At 46.2% G+C, this 25,794-nt stretch overlaps 2 protein-coding genes across 6 annotated transcripts in view; one reads left to right on the top strand and one right to left on the bottom strand.

The window, feature by feature from the left end:
* ARHGAP1 (Rho GTPase activating protein 1) overlaps positions 1-8,964 on the bottom strand; it is a 40,679-nt gene extending 31,715 nt beyond the window's left edge. For 2 of the 5 annotated variants that reach the window (XM_084850163.1, XM_084850173.1), the window contains exon 1: positions 8,810-8,964. The gene's annotated coding sequence lies outside the window, so the exon portion shown is untranslated. Of the gene's footprint in view, positions 1-8,517; positions 8,690-8,809 lie in introns of those variants that run through there. The other 3 variants (XM_084850183.1, XM_084850194.1, XM_084850202.1) reach the window with 2 other exon arrangements.
* A 50-nt stretch (positions 8,965-9,014) lies between these two features.
* Positions 9,015-25,439, top strand: ZNF408 (zinc finger protein 408). The gene is made up of 5 exons (XM_084850043.1): positions 9,015-9,134; positions 9,228-9,424; positions 12,134-12,195; positions 21,003-21,325; positions 22,224-25,439. Exons 1-5 carry the CDS (start codon positions 9,113-9,115, stop codon positions 23,894-23,896), a joined length of 2,277 nt encoding a protein of 758 aa, XP_084706169.1. The 5' UTR covers positions 9,015-9,112; the 3' UTR covers positions 23,897-25,439.
* The last annotated feature ends 355 nt before the right edge of the window (positions 25,440-25,794 follow it).

Below are 25,794 nucleotides of genomic sequence, written 5' to 3'. Positions count from 1 at the left end.
CACTCTCAAACACTGGAAGAGAGGCCTGACCTCAGTGGGGGCAAAGAGCAGGACACTTTGCTTCTCAGAGTTATTAGCTAATGCTGTAACCATGCTTAAATTGCAGCCAACCATCTGCCTTTAGCAATATACTCAGTTTCTATGGAAACCTTAACCAGCATTTGCAGTGACTCAATCCCGTTGAAACAACTCTAGATCCTGCACTGTATTCTCTTTATACTAGATAAATTATCTAGTAAAAAACCAATATTCTTGGCAGCAAGATGCAGACAGCCCCCAACTTACTTTTAGCAAGTGGTTCCAAATACTGTCAATTCACTGAATGCAACTAGATTGCTGCAACGCTTGGGAACTACCATTTCCCCAGATTTGCACTGGCAGAGCACTTATAGAATTGAGATCCTTATCTCAGTCATTAAGGCAGAGATGCTACTGATACTCTGTCAAGAGGATGAAACCCTTCAGCATACCATGTAGAAAAGGAAGAATCTTGTTGATCAAAACTTGTTGTTGAACACAGAAACTGTTAAACTAGTGGACGAGAGAGAATGTGGAGTATTATTGGGCATTCAGGTGGACAAAACTGATTTGGTATTTGGTTGTAGAGCTTTATGGGTGAATTCAATCACATATATTCCTCACCTAATGGCTTACAACATCAATCAAATGTCCACCACAGATGAATGCTAGAGGCAAAGATTCATATCACCCCAGCTGGGAGATCTAGGTTCTAGTCCCCACTCGGCCATGGAAGCTCACTGGGTGACTTTGGGCCAGTCACAGACTCTCAGCCCAACCCACCTCACAGGGTTGTTGTTGTGAGGATAAAATGGAGGAGGAGGAGGACTATGTACGCCACCTTGGGTTCCTTAAGGAGGAAAAAAGGCGGGGTATAAATGTAATAAAATAAATAAATATTTTCAGCAGCGAGTCAGGTCGGTACCTGCATATGTGAATTATTCCTATGATATTATAAAATATCCAGTCTTACCACTGATCTTTTAACGATGCCTGTTCTCCATTTGGGGACAAACAGAATTAAAAACTATTTGTAAGTCTTCATCTTTTCTTTTCGCTATATTATAAAATAAAATCTATTAAAATAGTCTTTAAAAAACTGATTCAGGACTGAGTATTTTTGCACAAAAGCCAGCAGCATAAAGAAGAGTTGCACAAAGCTCCTCTAACTCATAATACTCAGCACTCACAGTCAAACATAATTTAAGCTCCTTGTATATCCCATATCCAGTTTGTTGTGTTTCTGCATTTCTTATCCCCAAATGACAAACCTCATTGGGATTTTCTATTATTTTTAAATGGCTGTTCTGACCCAATACCAAATCATGGTTTGGCATTACAAGAACGATCCCTGAGAAGCCTTAAACTTCCACGTTCTCGTCCCTTTGGGCACAGTGAGTGGTAACTTCCAATTCTAGTTTCCAGTAAACTAGTTTGTCATTTGATCCAAATAGGCCTGCAAATAAGGCCTTATTCTCATAGCACAGCCTTCCCCCACCTGGTGTTCTCTAGTTCTGTTGGACTACAACTCCTATCATCCTCTAGCCATCATGTTGGGAAGCCGCCATTGCAACAAACCGCAATTCGGCTTTACATCTGAACAGTCCCTAAAGGCACAATCCTATGACCGCTAGACAGCGGCTAGACGGCCATAGGATTGTTTGGTTGCCGGGAACTAACCTTGAAGCCCATGCTCTGAGGTTGGTTCCTGGAAAACCACCTCCCTGCCCCCTCCCCTGCCCCCTTGTAGGTGGCATAGATTGTCCCTGGGCTCCACGCTCAAAAGAGCAGTACAGAGCAAGGCAAAAGGGGGTGTTCCTAGGGGCAGAGAGGGGAGTGCGGACACTTCCTATGCATTGTCCAGCCTCCCTGCCACCCCCGCTCTGATGGCGTGAGACTAGACAGGCAAAATTGGCTGTCTAGCCGCAAATGCAGGGCGGCTGGAGAGCGGAGGAGAAGATCCCCTCCGTGATCCATCTGCCCTGCATTGGATAGGCGGTCGCCTCGGAGTTCAGAGGCAGCCACCTATCCCGACAGGATTGTTCCCTTAATCTCTAACATTCATTAATTTGTTGCATTCTTTAAAGAAGGTCCTTTCCTAACCTATGCTGTGCTGAAAAGACATACAACAACTTTGGTTTAAACAAACACATACAGGACCTTACACAAGTATCCACCCCCCTTTGACTTTTCCACATTTGATAGTTACAATCTGGAATTAAAATGGATTTAAGTGGCATGTTTACCATTTGATTTACGCAACACGCTTAACACTTTGAAGGTATAAAATATTTTTATTGTGGCATAGAAGTTAAACAAAAACAAACTCAAATTTGTTGGTTGCATAAGTATTCACCCCCCTGAGTCAATACTTGGTAGAAGCACCTTTGGCAGCAATTACAGCTGTGAGTCTTTTGGGGTAAGTCTCTACCAGCTTTGTAAATTTTTGCCCATTCATCTTGGCAAAATTGCTCAAGGTCTGTCAGGTTGGATGGGAACCGTTGGTGAATAGCAATTTTCAAGTCTTGCCACAGATTCTCGATAGGGTTGGGGTCTGGGCTTTGACTAGGCCATTCTAAGACATTCAGGTTCTCGTTTTTAAACCACTCCAGTTTAACTTTGGCTGTGTGTTTAGGGTCATTGTCCTGCTGGAAGGTGAACCTTTGTCCCAGTCCCCTTGCAGACTGCAATGGGTTTTCCTGTAGAATTGCCCTGGATTTGGCTCCATCCATCTTGACCTCAATCCTGGCCAGTTTCCCAGCCCCTGCTGATGAAAAGCATCCCCACAACGTGATGCTGCCACTACCACACTTAATCATGGAGATGGTGTTCTCAGGGTGATAAGCACTATTGGCTTTGTGCCACATCTAGCATTTTGCAGTAAGGCCAAAAAGTTCACTTTTGGTCTCAGCGGACCAGAGAACCTTTTCCCACATGTTTGCTGTGTTTCCCACGTGTCCTTTGGCAAAATCTAAATGACATTTGATATGGTTTTCAGCAATGGCTTTCTTCTCGCCACTCTTCCATAAAGCCCAGCTTTGTGGATCATCCGGGCGATAGTTGTCCCGTGGACGGTTTCTCCCATCACAGCTGTGGATCTCTCCAGCTCCTTCAGAGTTACCATTGCCCTATCGGTTGCTTCTCTGACTAATGCCCTCCTTACCTGGTCACTGAGTTTTGGTGGATGGCCTTCTTTAGGCAGAGTCACAGTGTCAGGGTGGAAACTGAGCCCATAGAGCCCCAGAGCAGTTCTGATTCTGAGGAAGAACAGCAATCCGTGGGAGAGGAGCTCGCTCATCTCTCACAAGCACAGCAGCTGGCAGAGATTCCTCCTGCCAGCATTCCTGAGAGAGATAGTGACCCTGGCAGTGACAGTGCTGGAGGGGGGCTTGCTGGACACTCGGCGCAGATGCAGGGAGCGACAACAGATGGAGGGTGCCAAAACGAGGCGCTCCGCTCATTTGGCGATCAAACAACGGTCGCGTCCCAAGGACCCAAGGGAAAGAGGGAGGATCTCTCCATAGACCGTAAGTTCAGTGTCTTCCCGCGGTTCTCTTTCAAATGGGGACCAACTGCCTTAACTGGAGCTTAGGCTACTCTGCTATCTATCCCCAGTGCAGTTCCTTACTTAGTCGCTAGTGATTAGTATCTGTAAGAGTCATAAACTAATAAAGAAATAAAGCCTTGGAAAGAATCCTCGTCGTCTGTGTCCCGAGTTGGCTATTGGAGGGGACTGCAAGAGGCAGCTAGGGAGCTCCTGACACACCGTTGTGCCATATTCTTTCCATTTTGTAATAATGGATTTAATGGTGCTCTGGGGGATGTTCATAGTTTGGGAATTTTTTTTAATAATCCAACCTGGATTCGTGCTTCTCCAGAACTTTATCCGAGACTTGTTTTGATAGCTTCTTGGTCTTCATGATGCTGTTTGTTTAGATAACCTCTCCACCATACCCTGGGGCTTTCCAGAAAGTATTTTTATTTACACCAGAAAGGTGTATTTATTCGGAGATCATGTGACACTTGAATTACACACAGGTAGACTCCATTCAATTAATTATGTGACTTCTGAAGGCCGCTGGTTGCTCCAGAAATTATTTAGAGGTATCACAGCAAATGGGGTGAACACTTCTGTAATCAAGACTTTTCAGTTTTTTATCTGTAAATCATTTTGTAAAATATGTAGGTTTTCCCCCCGCTCTGACATTATGGATTATTTTGTGTAGATTAGTGACAGGAAATCCTAATTAAATCCATTTTCATTCCAGGTTGTCACACAACAAAATGTGGAAAAGTCAAAGCGGAATGAATACTTATACAAGGCACTGTATAAAAATCAGCAAGGGTATACATCTGTACTATTACCCCCAAATAATATTGTTCCAAATACTGCAACTCACCTTAGACTCATCCTGCTTAAAAGAGGATTATAAAGAGGCCCTAAAGTTAGAATTAGCTCAGTGAAAAAGATACATTATCTTAAATATTAAATGCTTTCATTTACCTCTAGTATTTATAATTTACTTTTCTGCAACAAAAATAATAATCCTGAAATAGTGTACAATATGCTTTAATGATTTTAATATTCTAAGGCTGCAATCCTATCCAGTGGTCCTCAACGGAGTGCCTGCATGGGCACTAACCTCCAGTGGTGCCCACAAAGCTTTCTACTCCCTGCCCCCCTTCAAAAATTGATTTTAAATTTTAGAAAACTTTAAAAATGTTAGGGGATTTTTTAAGAAAAATGTTCCTCTTCCAGAACCTGCTGCCAATTAGCTGCTTGGCAAGCAGGAAGAGAATGAAAGAGGTGCTTCCTGGACTGCTCAATTATCTTTCACCACACAGACCTTTCTATCCAAGCTCTCTCTCTCCAACCCTAGCCTCTAGCCTCACTATTTCTCTCCCCCAACCTTTTCCTCACTCTTTCTCTCCATTGTACCAGTCCCTAGCCTTGCTCTCTCTCTCTCCCCACACCTCTTTACCTGGCTGTTTCTCCACGCTCCTAGCCTCTAGCTTCACTCTTTCTCTGCTTGCACCTCTTTATCTTGCTCCCAGCCCCTATCCTTGCTCTCTCTCTCTCTCCTCCCCTTCCCAGCCCCTTCTCTCATTCTTCACACACACAGAATGGGGAACGAAGTGGCTGAGCCTGGGGTCAAAGTAGGGAAACTCTTACCTTTTGAGACTGAGGAAAGGGTGTGTGTGGGTACAGGATGAGCAGTACAATCCTGTGTAGGTCTACTCAGAAGTAACTCCCATTGGGTTCTATGTAAGCATGCATAGGATTGCAACCTTAAACAGGTATTTTGTTGTGCTTCTGTAGGGTCAAATATGTGGATTGGCTTCAGAATTCAGACCCTTTCTCTTCTTGTACTCAGTTTCTTGGGTGAATTACTTGTCCTTTAACTAGCCAGGCCTCCACAGCAGCCATTACGTGACTAACCACATCCTCTGTCGGAGCCATTTTGTGGTGGTGCCCACAGCAGTTTCTTGAATTCCCAAATGTGCCCACAAGTCCAAAAAGGTTGGGGACCTCTACTGTATACCTTTACCTGGGAGTAAGTTCCATCAAACTCAATAGCACTTACTTCTGAGCAGACATGCACAGATTGTACTGTAAATCACCCCAATAACCTATTTATATATTAAGGCACAATCCTATCCAGATAGTTGGCAGCCTTTGAACTTGGAGGCTGCCGAGTATCCAATGCAGGGCAGGAGGAGAGTGGAGGCTCCATGCTCCAGCCACCCTGCATTTCTGCTAGATGGGAGATTTCGTCCATCTAGCAGCAGCACCTCGGAGGTGGAGGGAAGGAGGCTGGGGCAACTACAGGAAATGTTATACGGCCACTGCCCTGGTCTCCTCCCTTCCCCCGGGAACACCCCCTTTTCCCCATCTCGGGGCTCTGTTTTCCGAGAGCAGAGAGGTAGCTGGTGTGGTTTTCTTCACGCTGGCTATGATGGGGTGGGGAGCACCATTTCCTGGCTCTGAGACTGGAGCCAGGAAATTGAACAATTCAATCCTCACTCCGCAACCGATGCTGTCTGGGAGGCATAAGATTGCTCTCTAAATAAATGGCCAGGAATTCTGGGAGTTGAAATCCAAAATATCTAGAGAGCTACTTTCTGCCCACCCCTGCATTAGGAGGTAACATAATTAAATGACATCACAATGGTAAAATATATATTTTATGTATTTATTATTAACAATATTTATACACCGCTTCACATTTGAAACAAATGTATATTTCTATATAAATGTAACAAAATAAAAAATCATAGAACAACTGAGAGTGTAAGACCAATCATGAAACTTCAAAAGTAGCAGTTCGCAAATGTCTACTTTAAAATATTAGTTTCTTACCAATTTATTTCCTTTTCAGTTTTACTAACTCTAGCAAGTCACCCTAGTGAGACTATTCCATAGACAGTGCCACAACTTAAAATGACTTGCACCAGACTGGTGCATTGAAGGATGATATGTGGAAAAGAGACCCTCTGAAGATATTAACCGCAGGAGGTTTGAGGGAAAGTTTCAATAAACTGTAGTTTTTACAGCTGGTGGAGTGAGATGAGTGCCATTAGCTCAAGATAAAGGAAACTTCTACTTTTTTTAATATCATCAACTCTACTGACTCAATGTGACATTATCAGCTACAGATGTTTGAACCTCCAACGTTGCAGTAATTACCAAATGCACTGAATTTTCTCTTCACACAGTATTAGATGTTGTACAGAAAGGCAGCCATTATGCTTACCCTGTCAGCAGTATGGTACACCTCAAGGAAAAAGCAAAAGAGTTAAGCTAAGATAGTTCCTCCCTCAGCTCCCCTTTCCCCAGCTTAAGTAAAACAGGATCCACTCCCTATACAACACAATCTGCTGAATGCCTAGAATTGAGTCAGGTGACAGGCCTAAAAACATACCACACCTTTTCTGCCAGAATGTAAACCAAACTCCTCTGAGCCTACTGAGGTTTTCCACTGTTTCAGCCTATGCAGCAAGTCTGGAGGTGTCACAGCAAATCCAGCCTGATTTTTTTTTTAAAGAAAAGTATGCCACATTTGTAACTCACATGTCTACCATTACTCCCAGAATATTTTTGGCTTTCTGCTTCATTTTGATTTTTTCTTGAAAACCCAATGGACATGAGAATTCTAACAGGCTTCTCTGACTTCTCTTGCTCATTATCTCAAGGCAGACACTGCCATAAAAATGGACATTTGGCATTCCTATCATATTTCCTGCTTCCGAATCTTCTTCAGAAATCAATAATACTTCCTTAAAAGGCTCCATCTTAGTTTCATTTGATGCTGTACTTATGGACATGAACACACAGCCTAACAATTTCCCCCCTCAAACAAGTAATGAGAGTTAGTGCATGCATGTGCATTTTACTGAGCCCCTGCCACCTACCACTACTTCCTCCAGAAATCTACACACCATTTAACTCCCACTCTTTAATCTTAGTTATGGACATTACAAAGCCTTACTTTCTCGTGACTGGGCCACAAAGGTTCACACAGTAGCCTCAAGTAGGTGCGGGGGTATATTTACCACAGAATCATGGTAGAATTGCCTTGATCAAAATAGGATAAAACAGAACACCAAGTTGATTGATGTGAACTAGTATTAAGTTAGAATGACCTTATTCAGACCCTGAGGGGGTCCTGTAACTTTAAAAGTTGCATAAATGGAGGAAATTCTAGAGCTGCTTCTTCTCTCACTGCAACATTGTAGTAGGAGAAACCTCATCACGCAAAAGTTCCTTTCTACGCAACCCATGCAGCTCGATTCTCTACATTGTGCGCTTACTCAGGAATAAGATCCACTTTCTCCAATGGCAGTTACTTCCAAGTGAGTGTGCATAGGATTGCTGCTTTAGAGACAAGGGTTTAGACCCCAAGGTCAGTACGTAGCTGGTAACGGTGCATTGCGCCAGCTAATCCTTCTACCACCTGGTCGAACCGCAGCTCGGCAGTGTGGCGGTGGCTACATTTTGGCGGAGCAGAGTTTGGTCTGGACACGACACAATGACCATGTCTACTCAGAAGTAAGCTCCAGGTAAGTGTGTATAGGATTGCAGCCTAAATTAATATGGTGTAAAACCTTTATGAGGCCAACTCAAAAGATCACCCAAAATATGTGCACGTTTTCAAGATTTCCATATCTTTTCACTTTTTCTAACACTGTGCCCGATGAAGAGATCTGGAGATCTCTGAGACTTGCACATTTTCTGTGATCTTTGAGTTGGCCTAATAAAGAGGTTGCACTATGTAGATTTTAGATTTTTTTCTACAGCCAACAGTGCTGCTTGTTTTTTGTAAGCCTAAATGAAGTTCATGGAAGTAAAGTTACCCAACCCTCTTCCCTACAGCCACTTGCGTGCAGCCCCCCTCCCCCAAAAGCCTCCCCGCAAAGCGGAGCGGACTCTCCTGAACAATGGACCACACGGGGGCGGCTTGAGGAGGGGATCGCCCGAAAACGAGGGAAGGTCTGCACCTGGCAATCCGGAGTACAGTGACATCCACTTATATGGGGGGAGGACAGACACAGCCGCCCGATCCAACAGCCCTGCGCATTCGGCCCCTTAACGTGAGACCCTCCAACCAAGCCCAACCCAATAGTACGCCACGCTAAGCCCAGCCCCGACGCATGCGCCCTCCCGAACTCCGATACTAGGCCCCCTTCCGTGAAGAAACAGGAATAACCCCCCCCGCCCCCAAAAGCTCCTCCCCTCAAAGTGGCGCTCGCCGACGAGGACAGCGACTACCTCAAGGGCTGGGTGTCTTACCGCGTTATTTAGGTCATGAGGGAAACGCTACCCCGCTTCTGACGCCGTTAACACGCACCCAATACGGAGTTACTGTGCCGTCCGCTCCTCAAACGCTCCCTCAATTGCCAGCAGCCGCTCCCGCCTGTCAAACCCCTTTGCAAACATCCGTCTCTGAACCGGAAAGTGGATTGGTCTCCATGGAAACACTTTCCCGCCTCCTTTCGACTCTGGTGTGAGAATGGAAAATCCGTCCGGGCGCGACAGAGGCTCGCTGAGCAGAACGTTCCGCTCCCTAAGAATAGTCCAGGAGCGGGAGCCGTTATGGAGCCGACCCCCAGCCACGGTGAGGGGACTCATAGCGGTCCGGGGGTGGGCTGGCGGCGGCAGCGCTCCTCGTCGGCTCTCTGATTGTCTTTTGGCTTTTCTCCCCTTGCAGGTCGGCCTCCAGACGTGCACGGGTGTTGGTTCCGCTGCCCTGCGTGGCGCCTCCCGCGGGGCCTGGCCCTGGGCCCTTCCCAGTCCGCCGAGAGTGGACTGGGAGTGTGGTGCGTGGAGCGTGCCCTGCAGCCAGGGATGCTGCTGCGCCTGCTTGGGCCGCAGGAAGAGGAGCAGGAGGAAGCCGCTTCCTTGGCGGTGAGCGACAGGCGAGACTAGGCGGTGCAGGCCTCCAGAGCACTGAAGCCGCTGTGAGGGCTCTCGTTTCTCTCAACTCGCGTCATGGGTCGATCAGGTGGAAGTAAAAGTCTCGACATCTGATCCCTCTCTGCTTCTAAAATGGGGTGCTAGCAGGCACAACTTGTCATGGTAGCCCAGCCTTCCTCAACCTGGTGGTCTCCAGATGTGTTGGACTGCAATTCCCATCATTCCTAGCTAACACATGCCAGCTGAGAATGATAAAAGTTGTAGTCCAAAATATCTGGAGGGCACCGGGTTGGGGAAAGCTGTGTTGGGTAAGCAAACTCTGCTTTCCTGATTTGCCAAGTTCTGTCTTTGGTGTAGCTATTCAAGGTATCCGGGCCATGGCCTCTGTGATTTCATTTGGGCAGTCTACTGCTTCTGGCCAATTCTGACTGGTACCCTTTAGGGCAGGGGAGGGCAACCTCTGGCCTGCAGTGGAGTCCAGTCCAGCCTGCAGAAGGATTGCCCTGCACCACTCAGAATGTGGCTTGCAGTATCAGGACGTCGGCAGGGCAAGAAGGAGCCTTGACTTGGCCGGCACTTGCAGGAGCAGGAGCTGGCTCCTGCAAGTACTGGCCAAGCCCCTTCCCAGGCTGCAAGAGGGGTGGGAAAGAGTCACTCAGGCATCGCTTGCAAGTACCAGCCAGTTGCTTTCTGTGCAGAGAGAGGCACAGAGTTCTGTACTTCATGGGAGGAAAAAAAGGGCACCACAGCACCAATGATGTCACAAGAGGGTATGTGCAAGCCAAGGTCCAAAGCAGTGTGCCACTGCATATCACCTACTGGGGAAGCACAGCAGAAGTGAGCTATTGCTTGTGGGCTTCCCATAGACATCCTGTTAGCCATTGTGGGAAACAGGATGCTAGACTAGATGGACCTTTTGGCCTGATCCAGCGGGCTTTTATTTTCATGCGTGCGCACATGTGTACATACATTTGGTTCTGGTGCTGCACTTTCCTTTGCCTCTTTTGTCTGTCTAACTCAGGGGAGCACAACCCACAGCCTTGGGACAGCATGCGATCCTCAAGGCCTTAATTGCAGCCCCCAATGATGCCTTCCCTCCCCCCTTCTGCTGAATTCTCTCCGCCAGAAATTATGTTAGGGATTGCTGTTTCCTCACTGGTAGCAGCAAAAAGGAAAGAGTGATCTGTATTAGGATCTATAGGGGAAGGAGTAGAGACTCTTCTCTCCACGGACCTTTCCCAGAGATCCTCATTCAGTGCTAGCAGTGAGGAAAGAATTATCTGATTCAGGATCGCTGGGATGTGCGCATGCGTATACATGCGAGGCTTCATGCTCGTGTGTGACCCCCTGAGCCAGCATCACATGCAGCCCTCAGAACTGATAAGGTTGTACACCCTTGATCTATGTGGCAGTCTGGATTGAGGTCAGTTTTTACCACCACCACCCCATTAGTGTAGTTGTCATATATCTGCTCCATCATGCTTGGAACTCAGCCCTCACTTGGTACACTCACTTGTTTCAGTCCATTTCATGGATTAAAATGCCCATTTGTGGCATGATGTCCCCTCAGTTTGTTTGTATATATTCCCACTGACCACTTACTGCTTAAGACAACTTAAATTCAGTCACTTTTTTATCCACACAGCAGTTCTGTGAGGTATGTGACATTGAAAGATAAAATCTTGCTCAGGGGCACCTACTGAGCTTTATTACCTGAGCAAGATTTTAACTCTTGGTCTCCCAATTGTCTATCCACTACTGCACATTGGCTCTCTTCGATATCACACTGGCTGCTTAAAGGGTGGGGGGAGTCAGTCTTCTGCATCACCCAACGATCTAGTGAGGCAAGCATTTCCCACAATTGAATAAAAATGTGGGCTAGCTGGTAGTTGTGCAACTTGTCTTGCTGCGTTGTCAGGTGCTACAGGTGAACACTTTAACGCATAGTTGCAGTTACCTTGCAGTGACTTTACAGGCAGCAGTGGTGTGAGAAACAGTAGTCTGCCTTTACCATATTTGTGGCAACTCTTCTAAACATGGGTTGAGTTGCAGCAATTGTGTCAAGCCACCAATGACTGTTACCTTGAGTTTACATCAAAATCCCACTTCCAGAACTGTTTTGAGTAGAATAGGAGTACCTGTTGTCCTCCTATTGTACTAATTAGGAGGGCCAAATCCATCCCTCTTGGGCTCCCAATCTGGCCCTTTGGGGTTCCCCAGGTAGCCCTGGCCCCTTTCCTCCAACTATCAATCATTTAGTGGTTTCCCTGCCTTTGTGCAGTTTTTCCCTTATTCTGAAAGGTTGAACTGCCTTTCCTAAGGCTTAATTATTGGCAGTTAGAGCTTCAAGCTACAGTATGCTGTTATTTTTGGTATTTGGGCCCCGCTCCTTTTGCCTTTGGCTCTGCTGCTTTGCCTTTAGCCCCACCTACCACCAAAATGCAGCCCCCAAAAGCTTCTCTGAAATTGAATCCAGCCTTTAGGCTGAAAGAGGTGTCCCCGTCCCTCCACCTACATAGCATATGTACTTTGGCCCTGAGTCTTCATAAGTCTGCCACCCTCACTTTTAATATGCCACCTTGATTGTGTAAGTGATCCTCAGATAAAAGAGACAGATAGCTCAATAATTCTTGGCATAAGATCTGCCCATGGCAACTGCACAACCTCTCTCAATGGGACTCTCCTTGCTCTCCTTTTTAGAAATTTCCATCAGCTTGCTGGAAAGAGGCTTGTGCTTGTGACAGGATATCCAGCTGGAGGAGGTAAGAACAGGAGAAACACATGGGTAACTTGCAATCTTCTTTACAACCTTCTCAACCAAATTACACAAATCATGTATATCAGGCCTTAGTATTTACCCCACCAAAACCCTTTATGTTTTTGCTTCAACAACATAGGGCCATTTCTTTTGAAAATGAGACTGGGCCACACAGCAATTTCAGTGTTCATTACTGCAAGTTCTGTAGTGCAGTGATCATCTGATTGTTCCTTCATGTGGCCAGATCAGTTTTCAGCATATGATGATGGGAGTGACTTTCTTCTCACACATCTGAAAAATGAATGTGGACAGAGCAATCAGATGACTGTTTTTCTGCAAGGCAACCAACTTGCAGTCAAGTGTGTTTAAGTCTGCTGCTGCTCTGGCATATAGTTCTTACTACTCTGTATCTTGAGAAGGTGGGATAACATTTCTGGCCATTTTAATATTTGTGTGTGTTTAATAAAGTCTGAAGTAGCATGGGAGGATTTGTAGGTTTTAGTATGGCAGCCAGTGATAAATGGGTGCTATTTACTCAGTAAACAGTTTTGCTGCAGATGTAGAAATTCAGCTGCTATAATGGCAGCTAGCTTTCTACACTTTCTCACAGTCACCACTAGGAGCTAATCAGCTCTGCTATTGAATTTTTCTCATGTTGCAACTTTTTCCTGATGCTGAAGAAAAGCAGGTACAGGGTAGGCCAACAAATAAGATGAGGGTGTGGTGAGAGAATGCTGTAGAGCAATGATAAGCAAGCTTTTTGGACTCGTGAGCACATCTGACAATTTGAGAAACTCTCCTGGGCACCGCCTCAAAATGGACATGCTGCAGATGAAAGCATCAACCTGCAGCCACCTGCCATCTTCAAGTCTTAAGAATGTCTCTAAGCCTCACGTGTGGCCCAGAGGCATTTGTGGGAAAAGAAGATGGGAGCAGCTAGAGCCCCTCACTTTACTTTGAAGTGATCTCGGCCGCCAGTAAGAAAATTTGTTACATTTTTCTTAAATTAAAAGAGGGTGGTGTAGGGCACCTCAGCGGGCACCAGGAAAGGTGTCTGAGGGTGCACTGGTGTCTGCAGGTGCCACAGTGCCTGCTGTAGGGTGAGTTCCATATGTGCCTAGGTTATCTTACGTGCAGAAGCTGTAATGTGGCTCTGACTCTTTGTAAGTGGACTTCTTCCTCTCATGCTGGAGACTTTAAATCCACGGCCCACGGGATAAGGTTCTGTGAAAATAATTTTGTTGTTCAGTCGTGTCCGACTCTACGTGACCCCATGGAACATAGCACGCCAGGCCTTCCTGTCCTGTGCTCTCTCCCGGAGCGTGCTCAAGTCCATATTCATTGCATTGGTGATGCTGTCTAGCCATCTCATCCTCTGCCGTCCCCTTCTCCTTTTGCCTTCAGTCTTTCCCAGCATCAGGGTCTTTTCCAGAGAGTTTTCTCTTTGCATTAGGTGGCCAAAATATTGGAGCTTCAGCTTCAGTATCTGTCCTTCCAATGAGCACTCAGGGTTGATTTCCTTTAGGATGGACTGATTTGACCTCCTTGCAGTCCAGGGGACTTGTAAGAGTCTTCTCCAGCACCACAGTTCGAAAGCATGAATTCTTCAGCGTGTAGCCTTCCTTATAGTCCAGCTCTCACAGCCATACATTACTACTGGGAAAACCATAGCTTTGATTAGACGGACCTTTGTCGGCAAGGTGATGTCTCTGCTTCTTACTACGCTGTCTAGGTTTGCCATAGCTTTCCTCCCAAGGAGCAAGCGTCTTTTAATTTCATGGCTACAGCTACCGTCTGCAGTGATCTTGGAGCCCAGGAAAGTAAAATCTGTCACTGCTTCCATTTCTTCCCCTTCTATATGCCAGGAAGTGATGGGGCCAGATGCCATGATCTTAGTTTTTTTAATGTTGAGTTTCAAACCAGCTTTTGCACTCTCCTCTTTCACCCTCAACAAGAGGCTCTTTAGATCCTCTTCGCTTTCTGCCATTAGGGTGGTATCGTCTGCATATCGGAGGTTGTTGATAATTCTCCCAGCAATCTTAATTCCGACCTGTGATTCATCCAACCCGGCACTTCTCATGATGTACTCTGCATATTTATTTATATATTTATTATTAAATTTATTAATCGCCCATCTGGCTGGCCACCCAGCCACTCCGGGTGATGTACAACATACAATAAAAACAGTTTAAAACAAAATTCTACAATAAAAACATTTTCTAAAATACCCTAACCCACCCCAAATGCCTGCCTGAACAACAACGTTCTTAATGCACGACGGAAGCTCATTAAAGAGGGGGCATGACGGAGTTCCCTAGGGAGGGAGTTCCACAGAGTGGGGGCCACCACAGAAAAGGCCCTCTCCCTCGTCCCCACCAGTCTAGCTGTCCTGGCTGATGGGACAGAGAGAAGGCCATCCGAGGCTGATCTTGTTAAGCGGCCTGTCTGGTGCTGCTGGAGGCGCTCCTTAAGATAGGCTGGGCCGGAACCATATAGGGTTTTAAAGGTCAAAAGCAACACCTTGAATTTGGCCCGGAAAACAACTGGTAACCAGTGCAACTCCTTCAGCACTGGAGTGATGTGATCTCGCTGGCGGCTGCCTTTAATCAGGCGAGCCGCCGCGTTCTGTACCAGCTGCAGTTTCCGAACCGTCTTCAAGGGTGACCCCACGTAGAGCGCATTACAGTAGTCTAAACGAGAGGAGACCAGGGCATGTACTACCGATGGGAGCAGATGGTCGGGAAGGAAGGGGTGCAGCCGCTGTATCAGATGGAGTTGATACAGCGCTGTCCGGCTCACAGCTGACACCTGAGCCTCCATGGACAGCTGGGAGTCCAAAATGACCCCCAGGCTGCGGACCTGGTCTTTCAAGGCTAGCCGTACCCCATTCAACACCAGGTCAACATCCCCCAGCCTCCTCTTGTCTCCCACCAAAAGTACCTCGGTCTTGTCAGGGTTCAGCTTCAGCCTATTCCTCCCCATCCAGCCACTCACCATCTCTAGACATTTGGACAGGGATTCTACGGCCAACCTTGGTGAAGATTTGAATGAGAGGTAGAGCTGCATGTCATCCGCATATTGATGACACTGCACCCCAAACCTCCTGATGATAGCCCCCAGCGGCTTCACATAGATGTTAAATAGCATCGGGGAGAGGATGGAACCCTGTGGCACCCCACAAGTAAGTGGCCACGGGTCCGAAACCTCCTCTCCCAGTGCTATCCTCTGGTACCTGCCGGAGAGGAAGGACCGGAACCACTGCAATACGGTGTCCCCAATGCCCAACCACTCCAGGAGGTCGAGGAGAACAAGGAAGGAGCATTCACCCCTATCCAGAGCCCTCCTCATATCATCTACCAAGGCGACCAAGGCCGTTTCTGTCCCATGCCCAGGCCTGAAGCCCGACTGAAATGGGTCTAGATATATAAGATGGGTATGCAGATGGGTCTCTGCATATAAGTTAAATAAGCCCGGTGACAATATGCAGCCTTGTCGTACTCCTTTCCCAATTTTGAACCACTAGGTTGTTCCCTGTCTGGTTCTTACTGTTACTTCTTGACCCTTGTACAGGTTTCTCAGGAGACAGGTAAGGTGGTCTGGTACTCCCATCACTTTAAGAATTTGCCACAGTTTGTTGTGATCCACACAATCAAAGGCTTTAGCGTAGTCAATGAAGCAGAAATAGACGTTTTTCTGGAATTCTCTTGCTTTCTCCGTGATGCAGCGAATGTTGGCGATTTGATCTCTAGTTCCTCTTCCTCTTCGAAACCCAGCTTGTACTTCCGGTAGTTCTCGATTCGCATACTGCTGAAACCTAGCTTGTAGGATTTTGAGCATCACGTTGCTGGCATGTGAAATGAGCGCAATTGTGTGGTAGTTTGAACACTCTTTGGCGTTACCCTTCTTTGGAATTGGAATGTAAACTGACCTTTTCCAGTCTTGCGGCCATTGTTGAGTGTTCCAAATTTGTTGGCATATTGAATGCAGCACTTTAACAGCATCATCTTTTAGGATTTTAAATAGCTCAGCTGGAATACTGTCATCTCCGCTAGCTTTGTTGTTACTAATGCTTCCTAAGGCCCACTTGACTTCAGTCTCTAGGATGTCCGGCTCAAGTTCAGTGACCGCACTATCATGGCTATCAGGGACATTAAGATCTTTCCTGTATAGTTCTTCTGTGTATTCTTTCCACCTCTTCTTAATCTCATCTGCTTCTGTTAGGTCCCTGCCTTCTTTGTCCTTTATCATGCCCATCTTTGCACAAAACGTTCCCTTGAGATCTCCGATTTTCTTGAAGAGATCTCTAGTCTTTCCCATTCTGTTGTTTTCCTCGATTTCTTTGCATTGTTCATTTACGAAGGCCTTCTTGTCTCTCCTTGCTATTCTCTGGAACTCTGCATTCAGTTGGATATATCTTCCCCTTTCTCCCTTGCTTTTCGCTTCCCTTCTTTCCTCAGCTACTTGTAAAGCCTCATCAGACAGCCACTTGGCTTTCTTGCACTTCTTTTTCTTTGGGATGGATTGAGTTGCTGCCTCCTGAACAATGTTACGGACCTCCGTCCATAGTTCCTCAGGCACTCTGTCTATCAGGTCTAATGCCTTAAATCTATTCCTCACCTCCACTGTATATTCATAAGGGATATGATTGAGGTCATACCTGAATGGTTTAGTGGTTTTTCCTACGTTCTTCAATTTAAACTGTGAAAATAATAATTACCTGAAAATATATGCAATGTTTTACCTATTGATTGACTGCAGTAGAAATTAGGGCTGCAGTGTTTAGTTGGTCAATGTGATTAAGGGCGCAATCCTATGGAGATAGTCAGCCTCTGAACTCAGAGGTTGACGACTGTTCAGTGCAGGGCAGCTGGAGTACAGAGGTGATCCTCACCTCCATGCTTCACCCGCCGTGCATTTTTGGCTAGGCAGACAATTTTGCCTGTCTAGCCAGCGGGGGAGCTTCGGAGCAGGAGTTGGGGAGGCCATGCGGTGCATAGGAAGCTGCATAATGCAACTTCTACAGTCTCCTCCCTTCCCCTGGGGCCATCCCCTTTTCCCTATCTCCTGCTTTGTTTTTGAGTGTGGAGACAGCCGGTGTGGAGAGAATCGTGCTGGCTATGAGGGGGTGGGGAGTGCAGTTTCTGGGAACTGAAGTCAGAGCCCTGGCTCCAACCTTGGTTCCCAGAAACCAAAAAATCCTATGGCCCTCTAGACAGTGCCTAGTGGCCATAGGATTGCTCCCTCCCTGATTTAAAATATTTAGGTAGATGAAAAAGGTGCCCCTGATTAATCAGGCAGCAGATATATTAAAATAATTAATGTTTTTACTGAAGTACATCATAGATGCCAGGCCGCATCTTAGAAGAAGCATTCCTCCTTCTCCCTCTCATATGGGAGATAATGCCTCTTCTAAGGTAGTGCATGCACCAACACATACATGCTTCATCAAAAAGTGAAGAAAAAAATGTCTGATTTTTATGATTGTTTTATTCATACAGAAATTTATGCAGACTTAATAAAAAGTCATCTGATTCATCAACTAAGAGTTCTTTAATTGGTTCAGTTTCCAGAGGGGTAGCTCTTACAGCAAATATAACAATGAGTCTTGTGGCACCTTAAGGACTACCCATTTTGCACGGGGATAAGCTTTCATGGACATTGTCCACTTCATTGGCTGCATTAATTGGGTGACGCTCCTATTGACAGTGTTTGACAGAACTGTTAAGAGGTTACCAGCCCTAGTAATTTCACAGATCAAAATGATTAAGGGAGCAATCCTATGGCCACTAGTCAGTGGCTAGACGGCCATAGGTTATCGTGTTATCCAAGAACCGACCTCGGAGCCCACGCTCTTGAGGTTGGTTCCCGGAGAACCGACCTCCCCCCACTTCTGCGCTGCCTCTGAGGCAGCATGGAACTGCCCTGTCCTCCACGCTCGCAAGAGGAGCGCAGAGCAGCCAAAAGGAGGTGTGGCGGGGGGGCGTTCCAGGGTGGGGAGAGCGGAAATGCCTGTACGACACATCCAGTGTGTCATACAGCAGCCTCCTCCCCCACTCAGCCTTTCCGCAGCTAGATAGCCGCAATCGGCTGTCTAGCCAAAAATCCCCTCTGTGCTTCTGCCCTGCATTGGATAGGCGGTCGCCTCCAAGTTTGGAGGCGGCCGCCTATCTGCATAGGATTGCACCCTTGGAGTCTGATCCTAAGGGGTTGCCGCTGTTTAGACGGAGCAGTTTGTCAGCTATCCTATGCCCTGCCATTTAGGGCAGGAGGAATGACAGAGGTGAAATCTCTGTTCCTCTTGTTCCTCCTGTCATCTGTATTTAGCCGGATGGGCTCCTGAGCCCACTCAGCTTGCTGGCTTACCTGGAGGTTTGGCCTAGTGGATCCCACAGACCCCATCCTCTCTGTTCCCTTCCAGCCCACCATCCTGCCTTCTCCCTATCCTCCTCAAACCTCTTCCAGGATCACAACAGCAATCTTGGAGAGAGAAGCTATGGTGGAGCTTACCATGGCAGCTACAAGGGGCAGGAGGAGAAAAATCCCCATTCAGATCCCCTCTCCCAGTTATAGTGCCTACAGCCGTAGGAGAGGAAGTTTGCTATATCCTGTGGTCCCTAGGACATTCTCCCAGGGATTGCTCTGCCCTTCAGGAGAGAAGTACACATGCTTCATTAATGTCTCAAAATAATGCCATAATGAAGGAAAAATAACAGGGCTCATGGAACATTCTCAAATACAAGTAGTTGAGGCAGGGATCTACAGAGGGGCAGGGAGCTGGAAAGAATGGAACATGTCCCTCAACCTGGCTGCTGGAATCAACAGCAATAACATTTCTCATTTCAAAGCCTTTAGCAAATGTTGCATTTACCAACTTCTCTGTATTTCCCAGTTAAGGGAAGGCCAGAAATTCTCATCTGAAAACAACTTTGGTGCAATGGATGCTATACAGGAAACGAAATCTCATGCTTTGCTGTGCAACAGTGGTCATTGTGAAGAAACCTTGAGAGGGCAGTTCCTCAGTCCCATTCACCCACTTGCTTCCACTCATGCTTGGTGTTAGGTTAGGGAAGAATGATTGCCGCTAGAGAGAAGTAGCAAATTTCTCAGCCCTCTCTTCTAAGTTTGTCAGCTTATATTTTCCATGAAAATGACTTAGGTAGTCCTGTAACACACATTCCCTTCAGCATCCTTTCACTGGCTCCACATCTGAAACTATATAATCAGTAGGTGTTTCATTTTCTGTCTTTAGGATAAGGCGTAACTATAAAGCAAAGCTGTTGTGTCCAAGCAAAGAATCAAGTACTTGCCGAAGAATTGGCATCCTGAGAATTTCAGTTTTCATTTTTAAAATGTTTCTAGCCTTCCTGATTATTAAGAGAAACAATTGGGGTGGGGTGGGGGGTTGTAGTCAGGAAAAGTTAAGTTTCAGTTCCCTTTGTAGCTTCCTTTTTCTTTCCTTCTCTGGTACTCCCTGTCCACACTCATGCTCTCTATGCTCTATCCATCCTGCTTTGCTTCCCTACATTATTACCAAAATATAATGCAGTTATGCAACATAAGGCAGTGCAAACTTTGGGCTTGGGTTTTCTTGGAGCAGAACATGAATTTGAAGCATGAGCCCACATCCCAAGGATGGCCAAGTTCTCCTTAGGAGGATTTTTGTACGGCAACACACAGTTCTACCTCTCGTCGCATTAAGGGGAGAGCTGAAACATAAGCCTTTTTGATGCCTCAGGTTGTACTATTGAAACAGCTCTGTAATGAGGCAAAAGCTGTAATATGAGCAAAAGCTTCTCTACTAATTTATTAGAAAATGTATATTCCATGTTTCCATCTGGAAAGGAAATTCAAAGCAGATCACACTTTAAAACAAACAAACATACATCGAAGAAAAGCAAAATTGCATAAGTTCATAAAAAACAATAACAATATTTTAAAAATAAAATCAAAATTTTGTCAGCTAGCAATAAAATACCAGTCTACTTAGAAAAGCTCTCCTAAATAATTCTGTCTTGGCCCTCTTCCTAACAATGGGATAGTAAATCTAAATATAATTTTGCCATTGCGCAGGGAGATATGGCCAACAAGGTGATGAACCAGCAATATTTTGCTGATTAAAATACCTGCTTGTGACCTTAAACTGCAAAGACTGAAACAGTCACAAGTCTTTTACACCCTAAATTGGTACTTTTCATTGGCATGGGTACTATCCAAGCTTATTTTTTATTAGCTAACAGTGTGCTATTTTGTTCCCTGCTTGATTCTGCAAACACATTTCAGGAAAGTACACACACGCACACACACACCTACACCTGTTTCTTCTTGATAATTAATCTTCTTTATCACTAATCCCTGAGGACTCTCTATCTTCACTGATATCCAGGATTATCAATATCTGAAAGGGGATTAAAATATTAGACACTGCTTTGCTTTGCATGCATAAGGTCCCAGGTTCAATGCCTGGTATCTCCAGATGGGAGTGGGAAAGAAAGTCTGAAACCTTGGAGAGTCGCTGCCAGTCAGTGCAGACAATATTGAGCTAGTTGGACCAAAGGTCTGACTCACCACAAGTTAGCTTCCTATGTTCCTAGTAAGGTAACATCAGAAAAAGTCTTCTGAACTGGGTTTTCCAGTGGCTTATTCAATAAAACGCCAGAAACTGCAGACCTGTTTGTTGCTAGATCAGACTGCAGTTCTTTTCACTCACAGGCATGCAACAGATCTGTGCAGTGCCTCATCCCTCTGGGAGAATGCTGTACTTTTGACTGGACTCAAATTGGCTACTGACACTTAACATGATGTATTTTACAGCCTGGTGAAGCACAGCCGGGATGAAGCTGAGGCAAATGTGGCATTCATATGGATCAGTGGGGAACTCCACATCCGAGTATGCTGCCCCATTGCTGCTGGCACTGAATTACTGTACTGGTTAAACACAGAGCCCCAGGCCAGTCCCGCCTGCCTGGAAAAGAAAGCACCAGCAAGAATGTCAGATGGGGTCCTTGTTACAAAGGGGGGAAAGCTGCAGGACCCGCTAGTGGAGGCCATGACTGAGACCACAGGTGTAGAAATAGAGGTGCTGGCACAGCAAGGAGATGCTTCCCAAGATGGAAATGAAGATGATTCCTTTGCAGGTACTGTATCTGGAGTCCTGGAAACAAAGTAATCATTTTGGCAGAATCAGAAGTAGGACATTTTGTGCTTTTAAAAAAATGACTACACAAACTTCTGGTAATGAAAATGCATGAGTCCTTTAAGCAAGAAATTTGCTACATTTATATCCCACCTTTTCTTCCAAGGAACCCAAGGCGGCATACATGATCCTCCTCTTCATTTTATCCTCACAACAACCCTGTGAGGTAGATTAGGCTGACAGTCAGTGACTAGCCCAAACTCACCCCAGTGATTTTCGTGGCTGAGTGGGGACTGTCTTTAAGCATGTTCTGAGGTGGGATCAAGAGTGCTGTACTTATTGTGATTGGGGGGGGGGGAGGATTACTACAACTTTTTGATTAAGTTGGTTTGGTACAACTGTTTTTGCCTTTTTAAAAAAATACAGACACCAAAACCCCCAACAAAGCTTATGAAAGATAGAGCACATTTCAACACTCTTTCTACACATTCTAAATTCTGTAGTAGAGCTCTTTGGAGAAATCCAATCTTCATTAAAGGATTGTTAGAATGCAACTGTCACTGTAGCACTTTATCCTCATGATCCCAAGAGTGCATATATGTAGGAATGGGCAAAACAGTCCTTCCAGAAAAGACCTTGTAGCAGATGCTGAAATATTCCCCCTAGAGTCCTAAAATGTCAAGGTAATTGAAGCAGAATAGCCCAAGACTAGCTTTGTTGACATTCTCCAAAGCATTGCTTTGGTGACGTGGTTCTTGAGCCTCTGCACTGAGCCAGATATCTGTGTTCATGATGGAGGGGAGCACTGCATGGAAACACAAGTGGTTTTACTTTTAAGTGTCAGTAATTACCTTGTTGTCTTGTTAAGGGAGCTAATAGTTACTGGTTCATATCTCCAGGTGCTCCTGATATTCCCAATGTTGGGGAGCAGAAAGCCAGAACCCATTGTGTTTCCATGCGAGATGAGAAGCTGCCAACCAAACTGCCCCTTGGATTGGACGACAATCACAAGAAAAGGAATGAAAATTGGTCCCTGAGGGAGGCCACGGCACAAACTGGAGAGAGCCATCCCCTTGTGAGCTGCTCTGCAGTTGAGGATGATGGAGGCAAAAAGGATGGTCAGGCAGAACAAGTGAACGAGACATTTGCAGAGACGAAATTGACTGAACCTTGTTCACAGCCAATCCAGGCCAGTGCAATCTGCCTCGGTGCTCGCTTGGCCAACAAGACGCTGGTGCTGAAGGTTCAATCTTGTGCTGAGGAAGTCCCCAGTGTCATGTCCACAGCCAGGGACTGTGTGGACAAGCAGGGGGAGAGTCCCAGACCGGAGGAACCGCCTCGTAGCCAAACTGGCAGCACTCCACAGCTCAGGGAGGCAGGCAGTACGCGACGATACCGTTGTGAGGAGTGCGGCAAGGCTTTCCTGCAGCTTTGCCACCTGAAGAAACATCAGTTTGTCCACACTGATCACAAACCCTTCCTGTGCACAGAATGTGGCAAGAGCTATAGCTCAGAAGAAAGCTTCAAAGCACACATATTGGGCCACAGAGGGGTGCGGCCTTTCCCCTGCCCCCAGTGCCACAAGACTTATGGCACCAAACGTGACCTTCAGGAACACCAGGTGCTGCACACAGGCCAGCGGCCTTTTGCCTGCCCAGATTGTGGGAAATCCTTTGCCCGCCGTCCCTCCCTTCGTATCCATCGCAAAACGCACCAGACCAAGGAGCCCAGCCCTTCTGCCACAGCCACCTGCCAGTGTATGATCTGCGGGCGGCACCTGGCCAACCCTGGGTCACTGCGCAACCATATGCGGCTCCACACTGGGGAACGTCCCTACACTTGCCCCTACTGTCCCAAATCTTTCCGCCAGCAAGGCAATCTGCGTGGGCATCTTCGGCTGCATACAGGGGAACGCCCTTACCGCTGCCACTTCTGTGGGGATGCCTTCCCCCAGCGCCCCGAGCTGCGTCGCCACCTGATCTCCCACACGGGTGAAGCTCATCTGTGCACAGTCTGTGGGAAAGCCCTGCGTGACCCCCACACATTGCGAGCTCATGAGCGTCTGCACACAGGGGAGCGGCCTTTCCGCTGCCAGTTGTGCCCCAAATCTTATCCTCTAGCCACAAAGCTGCGGCGCCACCAGAAAGCCCACCATGGCGACAAGCCCCACCAGTGCACCATTTGCGGCATGGGCTATACCCTTCCCCAGAGCCTGCGACGTCACCAGCTTGAGCACAAAGGAAAGCTAGACAGGGATCTATCCAAACCTGGAGCAAAAGGCCTGCAGGAGCTGCCAGCTTCAGAGCAGCCTACAGTGCTGGTGATGCACTCTGTAGATGTGGCCATGCCTGGCAAGAAAGCGGAACTCCTCATCACCAGCAACGGGCACTGCATTGCTTCACAGCAGAGTTCTGCCCAATGCAAGGATGTCATTGAGATCGCTCTCTCGGACACTGAGGAAGAATGTATCATTGTGCAGGAGCAGGGCTCCTCCAGTGACATGTTCATTATTCAGGAGGGGGTTGGTTTTAGCACAGTGGCCGAGGTGGTGGAGGTGGAGGTGGGGACGTGACTGTCATTCTTTTAAGTGATGGTATTTAAACAATTTTGGGACGTCTGAATGTGCTCTCTTTGTGTTTGTGAGAAGGCAACTTTAGGGTCAAGAAACCCTTGGGGGTTGGACTAGATGGCCTTGTAGACCCCTTCCAACCCTACTATTCTACTATTCTATGCTATGAAACATACTGGGTTGTTTAGAAGTGTAGAAAGCAAGGAAGGGAACAGTGACGTTTATTTAGCCAAGACTGTGGCTGGATTCCCAGCACCAACAGTTTGCAGAGATTGGGGTATAGGCTCTGCCTAATAGGCCAGAAGTTTTTCTTGGGAGAAGTCCTTCACTAAGTATTATTTTAGCACTATCAAAATGTATTTCTAATTGATCCAGTGCCAGGCTGTTCTGGGTCTGCTTGCGTGTCACCTGAGATGTGGCAGCTCTCAAAAGACCACACTGCAGTGGTAACACATGCAAGCGTCAATCCTGTGTTTCAGCCAGATCATGTGGGCAGTTTTTATGCCAGTTATATTCAAAGGTTTGATTTTAAAATCAACTAATAATTGGATCTGGTATAAGATCATCTTTGGCTCTCCGTTGTCTTATGCTGGAGTAAAATGGTGTAAGTACTGTTATAACCACTAAAGCTTCCTGGCCCACTCCCAGCCAAGGAGAACTCAACTTTTTCCTTTATCAGACAACTCCAGGTAGGCAGCAGGGGATGGTATTTGAAGGGGTTTCAGACTGTAACTATTAAGTTAAAAACTGCTAGTTGGAGTTCAGACGTGCAAATAAGACAAATATGTGTGTCTTCCCTGTAGTTCCATTTAGGTTTTATAGAACCTTCATCAGGCAGAGATCAGTTAAGGCAAATCAAAAGCTCATATCAACTAATATGAAGACCATGTGTTCAATGAGCAGCAGCAGCAACCACCACTTGCTGAATTGGATCACTTCAGATTGCTGGTGAGAGAATCAAATGTTGAAAGGTTTCATTCACGTCATTAACTTAATTGTGGGTGGGGGGAGCTTTTACTATGTCTCTGCATTTCATAGTAGAAAACAGAAGAACATTAACACTGAAAATCACCCTTCCTTAGATTGTCTCTTTTTAACATTGTTTGCCATCTTTGCTACTTCCTTGAGGTGTTTCTTGATTATGAGAATCCGAGACTCCCTGCTAGTGCTGGGCTATACTTAACTTTGATGCTTCATATTGAAAAATGACAATGTACAACTCTCTGAAAATTTATTCAAAATTTACCCTTCTTCCTGACACACTGGACTTGAATACAGAGGGAGGGGTGTTGTGTTTACTTGTTCTTTACGCAAGGCTGCATTTGATTCCTTCACCTTAGCCTGACGGGTTACAGTGTAGAAGTAGATACGTCATGCAGAGCTGCTAACTGCTTGTTAAAAAAACAGTTTGGAGAGGTATGTGTGTGTAAAATATGTAGCTTGAGGATGATTGTGGCAACTGCTCACACACCTGTACATGAAGGTTGCAGACATAAGACCTCAGATCCACAATTCTACCGTTAATAAAGTATACACAAGCAAGTTCAATGTTGTCTGCTTTATCAAGAAAAGCAAATCCTAACATTCAATCTGCTTGCTCTGTTGGCTTTGCACAAACAGTGTCTTTTCCTTGACACTCTCTTGTGTTTGAAGTTGAACCTTCATTCCATACATTTCCCTAGTGAAAAGCCAGTTAGGGCCCTAAATACATTGGGTTCTGTTTACTGATGGATATATGTAGTACCATGTGGATTGTTCTACTGTGCTCATTTTGTGAGTTGCTCTCTAGCCATGCTGCGCTGCCGCAATGTTGCAACATACATATTATACTTGTGTTGGTCCAAGTTAATCTGAATTAATGTTGAATGGGGAAATTAATTACTTACAATTTCTCGTTGTGT

This window comes from Heloderma suspectum, chromosome 1, assembly GCF_057233095.1.
Source record: "Heloderma suspectum isolate Gila_16-S chromosome 1, 16-S_ref, whole genome shotgun sequence".
In the NCBI taxonomy this organism is placed as follows: domain Eukaryota; kingdom Metazoa; phylum Chordata; class Lepidosauria; order Squamata; family Helodermatidae; genus Heloderma; species Heloderma suspectum.
Note: the sequence above shows the minus strand (reverse complement) of the source record. Positions and strands in the feature narration are given on the sequence as shown.